At 31.0% G+C, this 18,219-nt stretch overlaps 3 protein-coding genes across 5 annotated transcripts; 2 read left to right on the top strand and 1 right to left on the bottom strand.

Annotated features, from left to right (window-relative positions):
* The first annotated feature begins 345 nt into the window (after positions 1 to 345).
* On the top strand, positions 346 to 2,530 carry LOC108335736 (auxin-responsive protein IAA31). Its single transcript, XM_017571865.2, has 5 exons — positions 346 to 408; positions 567 to 815; positions 965 to 1,173; positions 1,258 to 1,354; positions 1,467 to 2,530. The coding sequence occupies exons 2-5, from the start codon at positions 595 to 597 to the stop codon at positions 1,519 to 1,521; spliced, it is 582 nt and encodes a 193-aa protein (XP_017427354.1). The 5' UTR covers positions 346 to 408; positions 567 to 594; the 3' UTR covers positions 1,522 to 2,530.
* A 4,185-nt stretch (positions 2,531 to 6,715) lies between these two features.
* Positions 6,716 to 10,176, top strand: LOC108333756 (chromatin structure-remodeling complex protein BSH). 3 transcript variants are annotated; one of them, XM_017569241.2, is made up of 11 exons: positions 6,717 to 6,907; positions 6,978 to 7,066; positions 7,142 to 7,236; positions 7,802 to 7,873; positions 7,960 to 8,007; positions 8,102 to 8,185; positions 8,442 to 8,480; positions 8,565 to 8,647; positions 8,769 to 8,831; positions 9,082 to 9,215; positions 9,849 to 10,176. In XM_017569241.2, exons 1-10 carry the CDS (start codon positions 6,858 to 6,860, stop codon positions 9,179 to 9,181), a joined length of 723 nt encoding a protein of 240 aa, XP_017424730.1. In that variant the 5' UTR covers positions 6,717 to 6,857; the 3' UTR covers positions 9,182 to 9,215; positions 9,849 to 10,176. The 3 variants fall into 3 exon arrangements, with proteins under 3 accessions (XP_052727749.1, XP_017424730.1, XP_052727748.1); XM_052871788.1 differs by lacking the exon at positions 9,849 to 10,176 and adding an exon at positions 9,373 to 9,418; XM_052871789.1 differs by lacking the exon at positions 9,849 to 10,176 and having other exon boundaries at positions 6,716 to 6,907; positions 8,734 to 8,831; positions 9,082 to 9,418.
* A 4,410-nt stretch (positions 10,177 to 14,586) lies between these two features.
* On the bottom strand, positions 14,587 to 15,472 carry LOC108340265 (uncharacterized). Its single transcript, XM_017577521.2, has 2 exons — positions 15,134 to 15,472; positions 14,587 to 15,055 (listed from the first exon to the last, which is right to left on the bottom strand). The coding sequence occupies exons 1-2, from the start codon at positions 15,228 to 15,230 to the stop codon at positions 14,928 to 14,930; spliced, it is 225 nt and encodes a 74-aa protein (XP_017433010.1). The 5' UTR covers positions 15,231 to 15,472; the 3' UTR covers positions 14,587 to 14,927.
* Between the last annotated feature and the right edge of the window lie 2,747 nt (positions 15,473 to 18,219).

Below are 18,219 nucleotides of genomic sequence, written 5' to 3'. Positions count from 1 at the left end.
TACACACACACATTAGTATATTGGTGTTGAAAAGACAAGATGTATTGAAGCAGAAATTGTTTGTTATTTTATTAATGATAAGGTAGATGGTGTGCATGACCATAGAGGCAAACCATTCACCTTTTTTCCAGTTTAATAATAGTAAACCTGATGTCCTCCCATAATGATGTGAAGACATCTTCCGTGGAAGGCAGAGTTGATTAAAATAAAATTATAAGCTTCCAAAACTATAATAAACAAGAAGAGGGGTGGAATATCATCAAGAGCTGATTAAAATAAACAAGTTTTGTTGGTTCCAACCAACCAAAACTTCAAAACAAGTAATTAATTAAAGACCGTGTAACTTAGGCCTTGTGGACATGTCGCCCACCTTCAGGGCAAATCAAAACCAAAGAGACTCTGCTCAATGTCTGACTTGGCTTTTCTTTTTGCTTATCACTCTCTCTTTCTCTCTCTTTCTTTTTCTTTCTTTTTGGTTTAAAGTAGCTTCTGTTGTTGGTGTGTGTGTGTGTATATATATATATATATATATATAAGGACCCTAAGGTGGCGGCTTTTCTTTTCAGTCTTGATCAGTTTCACTCATTGGAAGATATGGGAACATTAGAGCAAATCGATGCTCCTCATACCCAGTCATCATCATCTTCGTCTTCTTCCATTGATAGCAACAACCACCCTTCTACCACTCCACCACCCTCTTCCTCCCCTTCATCTAGTGTCTGCAGAAACAGAACTGATTTGAGCACTGACCTCAGACTTGGTCTTAGCATATCTCCTTTGTCTCAATCCGAATCACCTTTCAATTCAACACCAAGGTAAACAAATACACTTCTATCTATTTCTCCATACCAATGCTAACCTTGGATTCTTTTCTGTTTCTTGATCTTCTTCGTCCTATTGTTTGTGTTGGATATGGTGATGCATGTACGATTAATTGCATTAACACGTTAATCTGTTATTTCAGGGAGGAAAGTTTCAACTGGCCACCAATTAAGTCCATATTGAGGAGCACCCTTGTGGGGAAACAAAGCCATCTCAGCCCAAAACCATCTTTATTTGTGAAAGTCTACATGGAAGGCATCCCCATCGGAAGAAAATTAAATCTGATGGCACATTATAGCTATGACGGACTGGTGAAAACTCTGGGCCATATGTTTAGGACCACCATTCTGTGTGAGCATTTGAAACCCTCAAAATCATTTCCTTCTGCACCTTCTTTTGGACCGTCATATTTAGAGATCAATTTTGTTTTTTCAGGTCCAAACTCTCAACCACTCAGTTTTGGGAATATTCACGTGCTAACTTACGAGGATCAAGAAGGGGACTGGATGATGGTCGGAGATGTACCTTGGGAGTAAGTGATATATGCATATTTGTCTCAAAAACTCAAGTCTTGAATCTTGCCATTAGCTCCATTTTACAGTGTATTTTGTTTGACCCTTTTTTGTATCTGATAATTAATGCAGGATGTTCTTGAACAGTGTGAAGAGGTTGAAGATCACGAGAGCTGACAGATGCTAGCTAGTTTAGTAAAGTATAGAACCCCTCACAACACAACACAGCACAAGCTCCTTCTCAATTTTCGTTGTTGATAAATTTTTGTTGTAGATCTAGTTAATTAATTATAGGTGGGTGAAAGGCGTTGAAATATTTCACCAAAAAGAATGGATCCCGTGATTGGCATATCTAATAGCTTTATACACCAAAAATATATAGATGTATAGCTCTTCTTACCTAATAGTCAATTCAGTGCATAGAAAGGTAGAGTGGTCTGATTTTGGGTTGGACCTATTGTTTCAGCCTTTAATCTTCTTACCCATAATGCATGATGAGCTTGGAGAATTTGAAGGTTGGTTTGGAAGTAGGTAAATTATTTTGGTGGTGATTTGGTGTATTGCAGCTTCGTTGTGTGAAATTTACCTTGAAGTTGAAATACGAAATACTGAAAAGCGTGTGTTGCTTAAAATGTGTCAAAGCTAATAGTGGAAGCATAAAAAGCAGGTATGATTTTCCTAGTTTCCCTACATGGACCTTTTTTCTGGTGTCTCTGCTTTGATGTGTTTGGCTTTGTTGGGTACAACGTAATGATGCTAATGGTGTCCACACCCCTCGTGTCAAGAACAGTGGTTTTGCTTTCATTGTCATGATTTGAGGAAGATTCTAACCATGAATTAAACAATCCACATTCAAACACCTGTCTGCCAGAGAAGTGTACTCATTTTGATTGTTCATCAAACATTCACCTACTGACAATGATATTTCATCTCCACAATCATTCATTCCTCTTCATTTTCATCTCTAAACTCCATCACAACCCCCAAACACATCAACCCATTTAGGAACTGAATTACTGTCATCAACTTTCAATACCATAAACCACCCACACTTTCTTATGCATATGCATCATCCATGTAAGTCATTTTTTCAATATTCCTTATCCCACTTAATTCATATGCACTTTAGTAAAACAGTATTCACTGTAACACTGAATTAATATACATGAAGGTTTTCTTGTTGGGTCACAGACATACATTAACTGCTCTCTATTTGAATAAGAATAATCATAGCAAAATGAAATTTGTATAAATTTGAATTAGTTTATGTATAAATTAGAAATTAAATTAAAAAAAGTCTTTATACATTTTCTTATAGAGAATTTGTTGTAGTTTTTTAAGCATTTCAAACATTCTCATTGGTCTTGTAACATGTGAATTTTAAGGAATTTACTTCACCATTTATTTTATTTTACTTTATTTCTAGCTCTATCCCTTGTTACAGTCTTTAAATTGTTTTCACTCACATCAAACAATATTTAATTTTCTACTTTTAGTACAATTTTATGGAAGTTAGTAAGATGACAATGGTACGGGTATAGGTTTAATTTTTTCATCACATGTATAAATATTCATCTCATCTCTATGAAGATATTTAATAGGAATAAAATTAATATAATTAATTTTTTATATTTCCTAATAAATTAATAATGTTTTAAAACGAATCAAATAAGGACTGGAAAAGATACAAAATAAATATATATATTTTCATCTTATTTGCACACTCAATTTAAAACATTGAAGATTGATACTTTGTTAAAACAAGTTCCAATACATTTGTGATCCTTAGGAATTAGCTATTATACCATTTCCATTTTCTTATTTCAATTTACCTTTACTTGTCATTGTATTTTCTCTCCATATTATCGTATCTATTTTTCTTCTCTTCATATTAAATAAATTAGATATACAATTAGAATTAAGTATTATCTGGAAATTTAAAAATGAAAAATAAAAAAAGAACATTTTTGAAAAAAGACCTACATTAAAAGAAAATATAATATATTACTTAAGAATTTTTTGAAAATCGATTTTAATAAAAAAAAAATTATTATTATAACATTGAGTAGAAATGTATCTTTTTTTTAAAAAAAAATATTTAAACAATATAGGTTTTTTTAAAAAATTTATCTTAATTAGTTTAAGTAGTAAAGGTTAAAATTTGAAAGAATACTTATGTAGTTACATAATTTTATCAAAAAATATTTTTATTTATAAAAACAAATGATTTATCACAATAAAAGGAGGTTAAAAGTATAACAATTTTATTAAACAATAAAGTAGATGGATAAAAAAACATTAAAGATAATTGTAAAAGGTGTATTATATAATGATGTAAATTACATGCAATTTGTATATAATTCTTTTTATATATATATATATATAAACAAAAATATCCTCGTATATTATAGATATCCTCGTATATTATAGATTTTAAGTTTTAAAGTCAAGAGTATTTGAATAATTTCTATTTTCAAAATTAAAAAAAAAAACAAGAAATCCCTATACTCTTATTCACCCGTCTCTCATCCTTCATTCCTCTCAACCCTTTCTTTTTCATCTGTCTCACTCTAACCTTCTTTGTGTCATCCCTACAATAGTTCCAATTGAAAAAAAAAAAAAACGCACCTAACCCTAATTCACCTTCCTCACTTATCCAATTTGTTGCTTTCTTATCTTCATCCTCTCTTTCACCCATACAGTAACACGCAACACTGCAATTTGTTTCTTTTGCTCTGTTCGTTCATTTGTTTTCTACTTTAATAACAAAATAATTGATGATGTTGATGTTGATTTTTGATTGGAGGGTTGTGTTATATATTTTTCCTTCTCATTGTTATTAAATTTCGTTTTTAAATTTTACAATTAGTAATTTATCTTCAGAGAGATTTGATATTTTGACTATTAAGTTATGTGAAAGTATTTTCTAGAAGAGAAAAACCGTTATGTGGAAATGGGGTTCCGAAAGGAGTAAGTCATTGTCCAGGAAAAAAAAAATGATTTTTTGAAGTCAGCTCTTAAAAATAATTCTAAAAACATATTTTCCACTAAAAACAATATTTCGGAATATACTTTTCACCTTCTTGCATATAACCAATGACAAAACACAACAAAAAATGAAACTCTTGCACATCGTACTAAATGATTTAACAGGAACAAATTATTGAAGAGAGTTATGAACAAAGAAAATTGTTGTTGTTGACTATGTTCCCTTATTCAGAAAAGAGACCACTAATCGTTTCCTTTTGAATGTTTCATATTGATAAGCATATTTTCCTTTCATATTTGTAAAATGAATAAAAATATTCTAACAAATTACACGTCTTCTATATTTTAGCAGATTGCAGAATATTGAGTAGCTTTCAAAAAGAACTACATTGATATACCAACTAATAAAAATGAACCAGAAATTAGTAAACTAGTCATAATGAACGTGTTAGCTCTCAGTTGGACTAGAAAATTACTTTCCAAAGTAAATCACATCATGTAAGTTTATTTTAAACAATTCATATCTCCAACTTGTTTGGTCAATATAAACATGATGTTGTCATTCTGATTTATCATTTGCCGCAGAAGTGAAGTGAAATTAAGAAAAACAAAACGCACTGGATTTCTAATTAGAATTTAAACTTAATAAATTTGTTACCATCATGCTCATAGTTTAACTTATACTCCTTTCATTTCTATGATTTTATCAAAATTGGTATTAAGAAACTAAATGCTTTGCAATTATTATGGGTTGATGCTAACGTCTTTTTGTGGGGGTTTCTTGTCTTTTTTTAGTTGTCAAATTATTGAAATTATTGTAGACTTTAGTTTTTTACAAATTTTGATAACAATTAGAAGGAAAAAGATATAACATAGTCCTCCAAAAATAATCAACATTAACATCATCAATTATTTTGTTATTAAAGTGAAAAACAAATGAATGAACAGAACAAGAGTAACAAATTACGGGGTATCGCGGGTTGTTGTGTGTGAGTGAGAGAGAGGATGGGGGTGAGAGAGAAACTAGACAAGTGAGGAAGATGAATTAGAGTTAGGTGAGTGTTTCTAATTTTTTCAGTTGAAGCTACTGTAGGGATGACAGACAGAAAGTTGAAGAGAGATGAAAGAGAAATGAGAAATAAATAAAAATTTGAGAGTTTCTTATTCTTTTTTACACTTTACTAAAATATTCCGACTAAAGAAAGAACTAACATATACTAGCAAACCATATATATATATATATATATATATATATATATATATATATATATATATATATATATATATAACACATATTATATCCATATACACATATGTATATCCATATACATAAGCATATACATATATACATATATGCATATACATATATGTATATACACATATATTATGTTTCTTTTCTTAAAAAAGATATTTTAATTTGGATTGTATGTAATAAATATTAAATCCGGTAATTAATCTCGTTCAAACACTAAATTTAAGATCAAATATTGATTGATTATGTCTATAATGAAAAAGTATAAAATATATTACATATATTTAATATAACTTGATAAATTTAAAACTTGTACCATAACAAAATACTAATATATAAACAAAAAATACAATATATATATATATATATATAAAGTAAAAAATTTGATGCTTCAATTTATATATATTATTTTGTTTTGTTTTCTAACGAATTCAATGCTAATTCTTTCCTATGAAATGGACCCATCAATGATTTCATTGAAATTTTGGTAATAAGCTGTCCTTGAAATTGGATTGCCTCCTAATTAATCTTATCATGATTTTCTTATAAATTTAAATAATTTTAATTTATTTTTATTAATTTTTAAGTGTATTAAATATATATATATATATAATTAAGTTTTACTTTTTTTATAAATTTAAATATTTTAATTTAATTCTTAATAATTTTCTAATTATTAAATATTTTAAAAAATTATAATTTTGTAATTGAGATTTTATTATTTATTTATTTACTTCATCAAGTAATTTATTGTTATTTTATCAATTATAATTATCCAACACATAAATGTGAATAATATAATTTATTTATTAGTTTATATTATATAAATATATTATTATTATTATATTAATCACATATTACATAATTTAAGAAGTAAAGAAAAATAAATAAGGTGACGTATCACTAAACTAAAAAATTAATTAATATTTAATTAAAAAATATAAAAATATAAATACTTAATATCATTAAATTTTAGGAAGAAACTAATTTTACATACTATTTATTTATTTAGATTATTCAGATATGGCAAAAAAGGAGTGGGTTTCACTCAGGAGTCAGATACTGGGCCTAGGTCCGAGCCCAAACGAAAACCGAAGTTTGTAAAAACTGAAAAAAGAAAAATAAAAATTAGACACAGAAACTGCATAGTGGTAAGTAAGTGTGGGAAGAAGATATTTTTCTAGTATATTGATTGATTGATTTTGTTTTGGGGGCGCAGAAGTTTGTTTGTGAACCTTTTGCATGAAAACGGCGTCGTAATCGTCCATTCGTATTGGGAGAGCATGAAAACCCCGATTCCGGGTTTCTACCGAAACCCTGTAAAGTTCAGAATGTAAGTTTAAAAATTGAAACTGATTGATTTTGTTGGTTTTTGTAATGCGTAATGAATGATTAATGCACAGGCCAACTGCAGAGAACTTGGTTCCCATTCGATTGGATATCGAAATCGAAGGACAAAGATACAAAGACGCATTCACTTGGAACCCTTCTGGTAATTTCAAACAAAACCTGATCATCTAGCCGTTCTTGTTTTTTCATTTGCGTTGATTGAATTCCGACACTGTAGATCCCGACTCCGAGGTTGTGGTCTTTGCAAAAAGGACTGTTAAAGACTTGAAGCTCCCTCCCGCCTTTGTTACACAAATTGCTCAATCTATTCAAGTACACACATCTCCATTTTTGTATGCTTTTCTTTATATTAGGTTTAATTTCTCTTTTACAATGTTTTAGACAAACTACTTGTTTTAGACCATCACATGCACTTCTTTTTTTAACTCATTTTGGTTCCTATAAGACACCCTACTGGTTCTTCGATTTTGAACGGCAGGACTAAAATGTATTTAAAATAAGGGATTAAATATTGTAATTTTTAAGTATAGAGACTAAGGCGTGAAATTATATAGACATATGATCTGTTTGAAGTCTTTCTTTTGTGAAAATTTCTATAAGAAAAAAGTAAGAAAGAAACATGAAATTTGTTTTTCCATAAGGTATAATTAGTTTATAAATAAGTTAATTTATAGAAGTTATCTCCTATTAACCTCTTTAAAGTTTGATTCCTAACTTATAGATAAACTAATTTGTTTTTTTTTTATTTTTTTTCTTCAAGAAATGCTTATAGAGAAGTTTCATCCAAATGAACTCATAGTTTTCAAATTAGCAGTTAAATCTTTATTATTATTATTATTGTGCATTTAGCCTAATTTATGTTATCTTGTGCTATCAGTCACAGCTCTTGGAGTTTAGATCCTATGAAGGCCAGGATATGTATGCTGGGGAGAAGATTGTTCCGATCAAGGTCTCTCTTTGTTGCCATTTTGTGTTTCTCTTGTTTCATTCAGTGTTTGCTTTGCATTTTAACAAAACGTTATTTCTGTTTTGCAGCTCGATCTTCGTGTTAATCATACGCTTGTGAAGGACCAGTTTTTATGGGTAAGGTTGGAGCACAGCACAGGTGTTGTGGTGTAACATTACCGTGCTTGTTTAGGTTTATTTCGGTTTTGTGTCTAAAATGATTGAATTCTAGGACTTGAACAACTTTGAGAGTGACCCTGAAGAGTTTGCTAGAATCTTCTGCAAGGACATGGGCATTGAAGATCCTGAGGTTGGAGTAAGTATATCCAATTTTCATTAGTAATGAGTTAAAATAATTTGATAGAGGCCTTGGGAGTATAATAGAATTTTGTTACATAGGCAAAATTATGTTATAGTAAAGAAACAATTTTTTGTAATGTAGGAACTGTTTTCTTGTTTTTATCAACGGAATTTTCTTTTTCTTTCTGCCTTCTTTTCAAAATGCACAAGCACACAGACATTCTTGAAAATTGAAACACGCTAAACTGTATAATGCTTCTTCTGCTTTGCAGCCAGCTATTGCCTTTGCTATCAGAGAGCAACTTTACGAAGTAAGTTCTATTGGTTTATTGATGTATCATTTTCAGGAATTATATATGGTCCGGTTACCACAGTCGTTATGTTTCCATATTTAGATTGCAATTCAAAGTGTGGTCTCAGCAAGAGAAAGCAGAATGAGCAAGAAGGGTCGTCGAGGGGCTGAATATACTCCGATCAGGTATTTTATCATACATTTGTGTCAAGTTTTTGCTGCGTGATAAGGGCAATTTTATTACAATTCTAAGTCAATATGTATTTCGCAAGTCATGTCTTTTTTCTCGTCAATGATCGTATGACAGTAAAGGAGGTGCCGTAGCAGTGGACTTGGTGAAGTTATTTGGTCCGAAATCTAGTGTAGTACGGTAAGTCCGTCATAAATCCGAATCCTACCTACTATTTAAAGCTTAAATTCATTGCCCTTCCAACTAAAACCACTTTGTAACTAATTTTATGATTTTAAACTTAGCGACTCATATCACATAAGGCATTCAAGGGTTATTTGCGCCAGGAATAGATATGTTTGTGTGGGTGTGTGTATATATATATAGTCTTGCATATGAAATTCAATGAGAAGTTGACAAGTTTGAAGCATTTTTTCTTGAATGCAAACAGGAAAAGAAAGGAGTGGGACGTATATGAACCTATTGTGGACCTGCTTTCCAATGAGGAAGTTGATGCCCTTGAAGCAAAGGAAGAGAGAAATTTCAGGTGAATTGGCTCCGTGGTCAGCCACACCATATCAGAAGGTTAGAGTTTGAAGTTTTTGTATTATATGCAAGCTGGGTTTTTAGTACCAGGAATCATTGATTATCATTTGATTTCGTTGGATGTAATCTTGTAGTTTCTTATTTATATTCTCTGTACCCAAAGCGAAAGAAAAAAAAAGTGTTTACATCTTTGCAGAGTGTTCTGGCCATTGTAGTATCAATAACAATCAAGCCATTTTCCATTTGGTGGGTTTCCGTGAAACCAAGAGGTCCCTAAATTAGTCCACATAAATCTGGTTAACATATTTGAAGTTAAAAGTAATTGAGTGTTTCTCCTAGAAGAAATCTTTCTTTGTAATCTAGAAAATCTCTATTAAATATACTATATATTATAAATTAAAAATTCAATTTGAGGGGTCCTCTCTTCTCCTTTGGATTAGCATTCTATGTCTGCTATTAGTTTTTTATTTTTCTCCACCATCTCGAATGACCCTTATTTTATCTTCATTTGTATATTTGTTCTTATTTGGTGAGTCTTTTCGAGCAAATACATTTACTTTAATAAACCATGCTTTGTATGTGTTATAGAAAATATCTACAGTTTAACATTACTTTATAGTACAATTTGTTATTCCTTTTTAATCTAAAACTTTTTTTTTATATATTTCAAAGATATCTATTATGGATTTTGATCATTACACCAAGAAATCCAAATCCAACGTCCTTCAAATCACAAAGAATTAAAAGAACTATCATAACTTCCTCAAAAACGTCATCAACATCACAGATGACAACTCAAATGAAAGCAGTAAGTGCAAGCACTAAAGCATGTTCAATGTCTGAGTATTTCTATTATTTTTCCTTTCTTTCTTTCGGAACTCTACCTTTTACCCTTTTTTTTTCTCTAATTTAGAGCAATTATAATCATGTTAGTAAAGGAAATTGTTTAACACATGTGAATTCACTGCATGCATAGAAAACCTCTTCATAGCTAAAGTATAATCTCTTGGTGTACAATTTTTTAGATATTTTTGTCGTTTAAACATGTTATAACTCAAGTCTCTTTCTTAAAATTAAAAGCTTGCAACCACTCTAATAAAAAATGACAATGTCGACAATTGAAATAATGCCAAAAAAGGCACGTGGATTCCAGAGAAGAAAAAAGTGTGGTGATTGGGAAGTTTTAGTCTTCCTTTGTTCTGAAATTTCGTGGTCCTCAAATTGGATGATTTATATTCACACAAACTCCATGAAAATTTCCAAATTGTTTATTTTCACCAGATTAAAGAATGTTTTAGAGAAGATTTATTTTATTATTGTAAGCATTTATTTGAAGATTATGTAGCATCTATTTTATTTATTTTTGGCAGCATGAATGAATGAGATGTTGTAGAGAATGAAATCCAATTGTTTTATAATTGGTAGGTGTAGATGGTGGAATATGTAGTCAACTTTTTGTAGGAATCAAATAATATACGAATCTGATTTGGATGATAATGACTTACCACTATAATCATTGGTCCTAACTTTTCTTTTTATTCTTCCCCATTACATTGAAGAATTTATTTCTACACAAATAACAAATCATTTAAATCTTTTCACTTGCGAATCACTTTGATCTCAAAATCTTTTTATTTTAAATGGTACGTCTTATTAATCAATTAACTAATTTTGTTGTTCTATCTTAATTGTGAAAATTAATTTAATCTCTTTTAATTATCTTATCTCAACTATCTCTTTCTTTTATATTTATTTACTTCTTAAAATTTATATTCTTTGTCTGTCTCTAGTTTTGTATCTTTTCTTCCAATATCTCTCTCACTTATATTCTTTTTCTTGAATCTATAATTTTTGAGAAAGATAAGGAGAGTGACTGAAAGAATAATAATAGATTTTTTTAAGACGAGGAAGGGTGAAAAGTAGAAAAAAAAATGGGATTTAGAATTTTGTTATTTTGGTATGGGAGCAGTGTCAAATTGAAGATAGCTAAGAGAGACAATTAAGGGAAAGTATATTTGTAAATAATTTTGCAATATTACTTAAGTGACAGTAATATATGTAATTTTATTTTTAATTTTTAATAAATTTCTTTTTCTTACGTTTCCTTATAGATTTTTTAGCGCTCTTTGTCATTTATTAGCTTTTTTTTAAAATAATGACAGTTGTCTGATATATAATCATGTCAACAGCTAAGTATAACAACACATTTCTTTTAATTATTGGAAAATGTTTTTTTAAACATTTGCACAAGTTTAACAATTCATTTTTAAAAGTATTTTGGTCATTAAAAAATTAACTTTTGTATTTAAAAAAAATTTGTTGGGTATCAAAATAATAATACACTTAATTATATTAGGTAAAAGAAAACAATATTCAAAGTGATAGAAACAATGTATTTTCCTACTTAATTTGTGTCTCCTATTTTTTTTTCCCGGTATTTTCTATTAATTGCTGAAACCCAAATCGGTGGTGAAATCCAGACAGCATAAAGATCAACAAAAAATGTTTTTTCATATTCTTAAATTTTTTTTGTATGTTTCGTTGCGAAATAATAAGAAAACAAATATATGAAAGAAATAAAGCATGCAAAATAACTTAAATAAAGGAAATGACAATGTTACTTATTTTCCTTTAAGAGTACAAATGTTAGTCCACTTACCTCTTAAGTAATCATATAACAAATAGCTTATATGAGTAACTTATTACTTTAGAATGTTAATAACTAGTGGAGCCAAGATGAATAAAAAAAAAGATTTATCTAGACAATAAAACTTACAAATTTATTGAAGGAAAATAAAATTATTAAATAAATTAATATAAAAGGATGATCTCTCTTTCATTATGACTGGCTCAATTGTTAACATGACTCTCAAAATATTTTCCTTTAAAACAAAAACATTACAAATTTACCTTTTTACAAATTATTGTGGAAGATTCCACTAAGATCAAACTATAATATATACATATAAATTAACTTAATATAATAATATTAAATTTTTTCTCATTCAAGTTAGAATTATTATCTAATGCTATCGAATTTCTATGTTCAATATGCTCATTTCTCGAGATAAGTATTATAATTTACAAATATAAACAACAATCAAATAATAAAAATATTTTTTTATTAAAAATTGTAAGAAATGTTTACACACCTTTATTAAGAATTAGGTAAATATATTATTTAATAATTTAAAAGTTTTGATGTGACCATTTTAAGAGAATTCATTAGGCATTTAAGAGTATCCAACGTACGACTATCTAAGACTATTATTTCTTACAAACTTTTTGAACTTTTTTTTACAATTCAAATCAATATATAAAAAATATGCTTGTCAAATCAATTTTGTCCAAACTTCACACATGATATGTTCTTTAAAATTGTGCAAAGAGCATCTTTCAGTTATAATTACTTATACTAACTAAATAATAACAGCAATTAAAAAAAGTACGATTGTAAAAAGTATTCAATCAAAAGAATGAAAATATATAATGATATTTATTATTATTGATGTTATTCTTGCTTAACTAAGTTTAAAAATAAACAATCTTGATTGATTTAATCCGTATTAAACTAAAAACAAATTGAATCTAATCTATTTAATTTGACTTGAGTTCTCATATCGAACTAATTCAAATGAATTAATATCTAAAGCAAAATAACATAACAAATAATATAATTATCTTTTTTATGAAATATAATGATGACAGAGACAATGCATATATTTACTAATGATGATAAAAGTGATACTGTTGAGAGATAGGCAATAATGACTTTTGATTAAAGTACCTCTAATTGTCGGTGTATTGAAATGGATGAAAGAGAAAAAAATAAAAAGTACAAGTGACTATATGATAGAATAAAAAGATTAAAATATTTAGATGAAATAAAATAGATAAAAATATATACATAAAAATATAGTTTTTAAAGGAAGCGTAAGAATATAACTATCGTATAAATGGTGGTCAATTTTTTTTCTCAATCATCTTTTACTTCTTTGTAATCTATATTTCACTAAATAAAATTTGAATGAAAACAGATTAGTTTATTCTATTATTTGTTCAGATGTTGTTTAATATTATAAATAAATTAAAACATATCATTCGGATAATGAAACTTTTCCTTTCCACTGTCTTTTAATTCTTATTATTAATTTTTGTTAGATTATTTAACGATTCCTGTTATTTTTGTTATTTTTAATTAACGATGAAGTTTAATATATGTTTTATTAATAAATTAAATTAAATATTAATAAAGTGTTTTGGTAATGAGATTGAGGTCAATTGTGTCAAATTTCAAACAAACTTTTAATTGTTTTAATAATTTATGTCTTTTCTTCGTGACACTTTATACTTTGCAGGAATTACATGCAAAAGGTATTTTAATGATTTCGAAATAGATTTTCAATTAGTATTGATCTAATCATAGTCCAAAAGTTGATAAACATACTTTACCTATAACGTGTTTAATATGCAATCCCAATCACTCATTAGTTGACTTATTCATCAATCATTGTCTTAGATAGACATCATTCTCTCAGGAACCAATTATGGATATGAAGGAATTGACCGCCCAATCAACTACTAATCAGACAGTAAGTACACACTATTTTTATAAGATTGAATTGAGTTTACATATATAATATAATAAATTTTATTTCTTAAGTATAAAGTATAATGTTGAATTAGTTAAGATCATTGCTTTATCTAATTCTTCGTTCTTATGATTTTTGAAATCAACTTTTTGTGAAGGGAATGCTAGTAAATTGGCATTGTATAAAGATGATTTGATAGACGAAGACTTGGAAGATGAACAAAAGTACCTAAAAGAATATTTAGAGATTGAAATATTAGATGAAGACATTGAGACGAGGGAGAGAGTTCAAGGAGCTCCAAGAAACGAATCTCACAAAGATTCCTCACATGTGTCTTCTTCAAACACTTTATTATATCTAAAATTTTTAATTTTGGTAGTGAGTATGATAAATGAAATTTAATTTCAACCTAACACATAATTTCACGCGAGGAAAAAAATAAAATAAAATTAACAACAAAATTATTTATTTAGTGTTACAGCAACGGTTGCTTTCTCACGACTTTTGGCTTGCAATTTAGTTCAATGTTGTACTGTGAAAGTATGTCTGTGAGGTCTTAGTTTATAGTAATCGGTGAAAGAAGAAGTTTTGTTCATGATCGGTGTCATACTCTAATACGAAACATTATAGTTCGTAAATTTAGACATAGATGTAAAGAAAGAGACAAATGCATCGATTGTGGTCTTATCTAAATAGGGAATGTCTTTAAATATCGTGACGGGAATTAACCAAATTTTGTTCTACTACCTATGTAGCCGTTGGGTGTGTTTAGTAGTAGATGAGTAATCTTTTGTTGGTCATAAAACAAAATAGTAAAATAGAATAAAATTTTATGTTATCCTCATTCTTCTTATCATCAATAATTGATGGCCAACAAAGGAACCATGACAGTCGGACACGCTGTTCCATGTTCAGTTGTCCTCTATAAGATATTTTTCTGACTCGAAATTTGAACATTGACTATTGACTAAACAAGAGAGATAGAAAATCTAATCTACATTTCATCATAATAATCTCGCCATGATTTTCTCATCAATCATGGGGATTCCCTACAACACATCACAGATTACAAAACACCTACACTAGAGTGGGATGACCTTAACATTAGCATACAAAAAGATTAGCTAATTGGTGCAGTGGCATATTTGATGGAAGAGGGTCAGGTTGAAGAGGGTATATTGCAGTTTGTGGATTTGGACTTGTCGAGAATAGACCACATAACTTGAACATCCTCGTAGCCACATGCCATGACTTCCCCGTGCAGATCCATGACTCGGGTCTCTTGGTCTGGAAATGGATGAGAATGAGAATGAGAATTATATAGCATAAGATAGAAGAAAGTAAGGAAAGAGGGTGGAGAGAGACCTGGTTGAGACTTCTTTTGATCCCTTGGCGGTTGGTTGTTGAAAAAGGTGCAAGCTTTTTTGAAGGGTGTTGTGATGGTCTTCTTCCAAGAGGCCATTTGGGTGGGGAAGAAGGTGTGGAGGTTATATATATAATAAGAAGAATGAATGTGCAGCAGAGAGAGAAAGCAGAGAAGAAGAAGAAGAAGAAGGAAAGAGAGAGAAAAGGCAAGATCCGTGAGATGAGGAGCGATGGAAAATGAATCGTTTTTATTGATATATAGATGATTTTCCTTATCTCATTCATCCATTGATTAAGCGAAAGAAGGGTCGGCTACTGCACCAAACCACATGCTCCACCCTCCCTCACTATGACACACTCCTTCTCTTACACGTGATCACTTTTCCACTTCATTCCTACTATTATTTAATGCTAACTGGACCCCTCTCTCTCTCTCTCTCTCTCTCTCTCTCTCTCTCTCTCTCTCTCTCTCTCTCTCTCTCTCTCTCTCTCTCTCTCTCTCTCTCTCTCTCTCTCTCTCTCTCTCTCTCTCTCTCTCTCTCTCTCTCTCTCTCTCTCTCTCTCTCTCTCTCTCTCTCTCTCTCTCTCTCTCTCTCTCTCTCTCTCTCTCTCTCTCTCTCTCTCTCTCTCTCTCTCTCTCTCTCTCTCTCTCTCTCTCTCTCTCTCTCTCTCTCTCTCTCTCTCTCTCTCTCTCTCTCTCTCTCTCTCTCTCTCTCTCTCTCTCTCTCTCTCTCTCTCTCTCTCTCTCTCTCTCTCTCTCTCTCTCTCTCTCTCTCTCTCTCTCTCTCTCTCTCTCTCTCTCTCTCTCTCTCTCTCTCTCTCTCTCTCTCTCTCTCTCTCTCTCTCTCTCTCTCTCTCTCTCTCTCTCTCTCTCTCTCTCTCTCTCTCTCTCTCTCTCTCTCTCTCTCTCTCTCTCTCTCTCTCTCTCTCTCTCTCTCTCTCTCTCTCTCTCTCTCTCTCTCTCTCTCTCTCTCTCTCTCTCTCTCTCTCTCTCTCTCTCTCTCTCTCTCTCTCTCTCTCTCTCTCTCTCTCTCTCTCTCTCTCTCTCTCTCTCTCTCTCTCTCTCTCTCTCTCTCTCTCTCTCTCTCTCTCTCTCTCTCTCTCTCTCTCTCTCTCTCTCTCTCTCTCTCTCTCTCTCTCTCTCTCTCTCTCTCTCTCTCTCTCTCTCTCTCTCTCTCTCTCTCTCTCTCTCTCTCTCTCTCTCTCTCTCTCTCTCTCTCTCTCTCTCTCTCTCTCTCTCTCTCTCTCTCTCTCTCTCTCTCTCTCTCTCTCTCTCTCTCTCTCTCTCTCTCTCTCTCTCTCTCTCTCTCTCTCTCTCTCTCTCTCTCTCTCTCTCTCTCTCTCTCTCTCTCTCTCTCTCTCTCTCTCTCTCTCTCTCTCTCTCTCTCTCTCTCTCTCTCTCTCTCTCTCTCTCTCTCTCTCTCTCTCTCTCTCTCTCTCTCTCTCTCTCTCTCTCTCTCTCTCTCTCTCTCTCTCTCTCTCTCTCTCTCTCTCTCTCTCTCTCTCTCTCTCTCTCTCTCTCTCTCTCTCTCTCTCTCTCTCTCTCTCTCTCTCTCTCTCTCTCTCTCTCTCTCTCTCTCTCTCTCTCTCTCTCTCTCTCTCTCTCTCTCTCTCTCTCTCTCTCTCTCTCTCTCTCTCTCTCTCTCTCTCTCTCTCTCTCTCTCTCTCTCTCTCTCTCTCTCTCTCTCTCTCTCTCTCTCTCTCTCTCTCTCTCTCTCTCTCTCTCTCTCTCTCTCTCTCTCTCTCTCTCTCTCTCTCTCTCTCTCTCTCTCTCTCTCTCTCTCTCTCTCTCTCTCTCTCTCTCTCTCTCTCTCTCTCTCTCTCTCTCTCTCTCTCTCTCTCTCTCTCTCTCTCTCTCTCTCTCTCTCTCTCTCTCTCTCTCTCTCTCTCTCTCTCTCTCTCTCTCTCTCTCTCTCTCTCTCTCTCTCTCTCTCTCTCTCTCTCTCTCTCTCTCTCTCTCTCTCTCTCTCTCTCTCTCTCTCTCTCTCTCTCTCTCTCTCTCTCTCTCTCTCTCTCTCTCTCTCTCTCTCTCTCTCTCTCTCTCTCTCTCTCTCTCTCTCTCTCTCTCTCAGTATTCATCACTCAAAAATATTACTCATCAAACAATCATTTCAAATTTCACTTCACATTTTTTTATCTTTTCAAATTTAGAATTATCAGATTCAACTAGTCTTATAAAAGATTCATTTTCATTTCAATTTATATTTCAAATATTTATTTTTAAATAATTTTATATGATAGCCAATTTTTTTTTAAATTATACGAGTAACACTTCCCATCCCTACTTCAGATAGGCTATTCCTGTTCGTGTTTCTGTGATATGACTAAGATCTCAGTAATGTAGAAAACTCAATTCTTTGCTTGTCTCTTATGTTACTTTATCTTATAGTATTCAATGAAATGAGTTTTCCTTTATTATATTATTTTTAAGATTTTGCTTCAATATAGTGTTATGCAAATATAAAGTTATGTAAGATTTATGTTAACTTAAAAAAAATAGTTAAATTATTATTTTAAAATTTAAAAAGTACAATTTATTCTTAAAATTTAAAATCTAAGACTTTATAGTAAATCTTAATATATAGTCATCGGTAAATCACATTTCTTCTTATCTTCCTTCATGTCGGTGTCATTGATAATTCTGTATTTGTTTATGATGCTATTTTTTTATCATAAACATCTTTCATTATATTGTATGACTTTTTTCATTGTGTTTTTTTTTTACTGTGGAAGATTGATTTCCCTTGTGTTACTGGTGGAGGGACCCTGAAAATGCAGGTCTGTAATTTATGAGGCTTATGTAACGAAATAAAGGCATTGGACAATGGCTCAGTTTCCCACTTCATGGCATGTGATGATAATGATCTGATATGGGGAATGGGAACGTGAAAGATTGGACAACACAAACCAACCAAAGGAACCCTAATCCCTGTGGGGTCTTCTTCCACCACGCCCTTCATTTTCAGCCCTATCTACTACCCATTTTTCTCACTAATAATACTCTCCATAGTTTACCAATGACAAAAAAAAAAAACCTTTTTAAATATTGTTCATCCACTTTATGACATCTAATAATATTCGTCAAA

This window comes from Vigna angularis, chromosome 1 (assembly GCF_016808095.1).
Source record: "Vigna angularis cultivar LongXiaoDou No.4 chromosome 1, ASM1680809v1, whole genome shotgun sequence".
In the NCBI taxonomy this organism is placed as follows: Eukaryota; Viridiplantae; Streptophyta; class Magnoliopsida; order Fabales; family Fabaceae; genus Vigna; species Vigna angularis.
The sequence above is the reverse complement of the archived record's forward strand: the minus strand, read 5'-3'. Positions and strand labels throughout refer to the sequence as shown.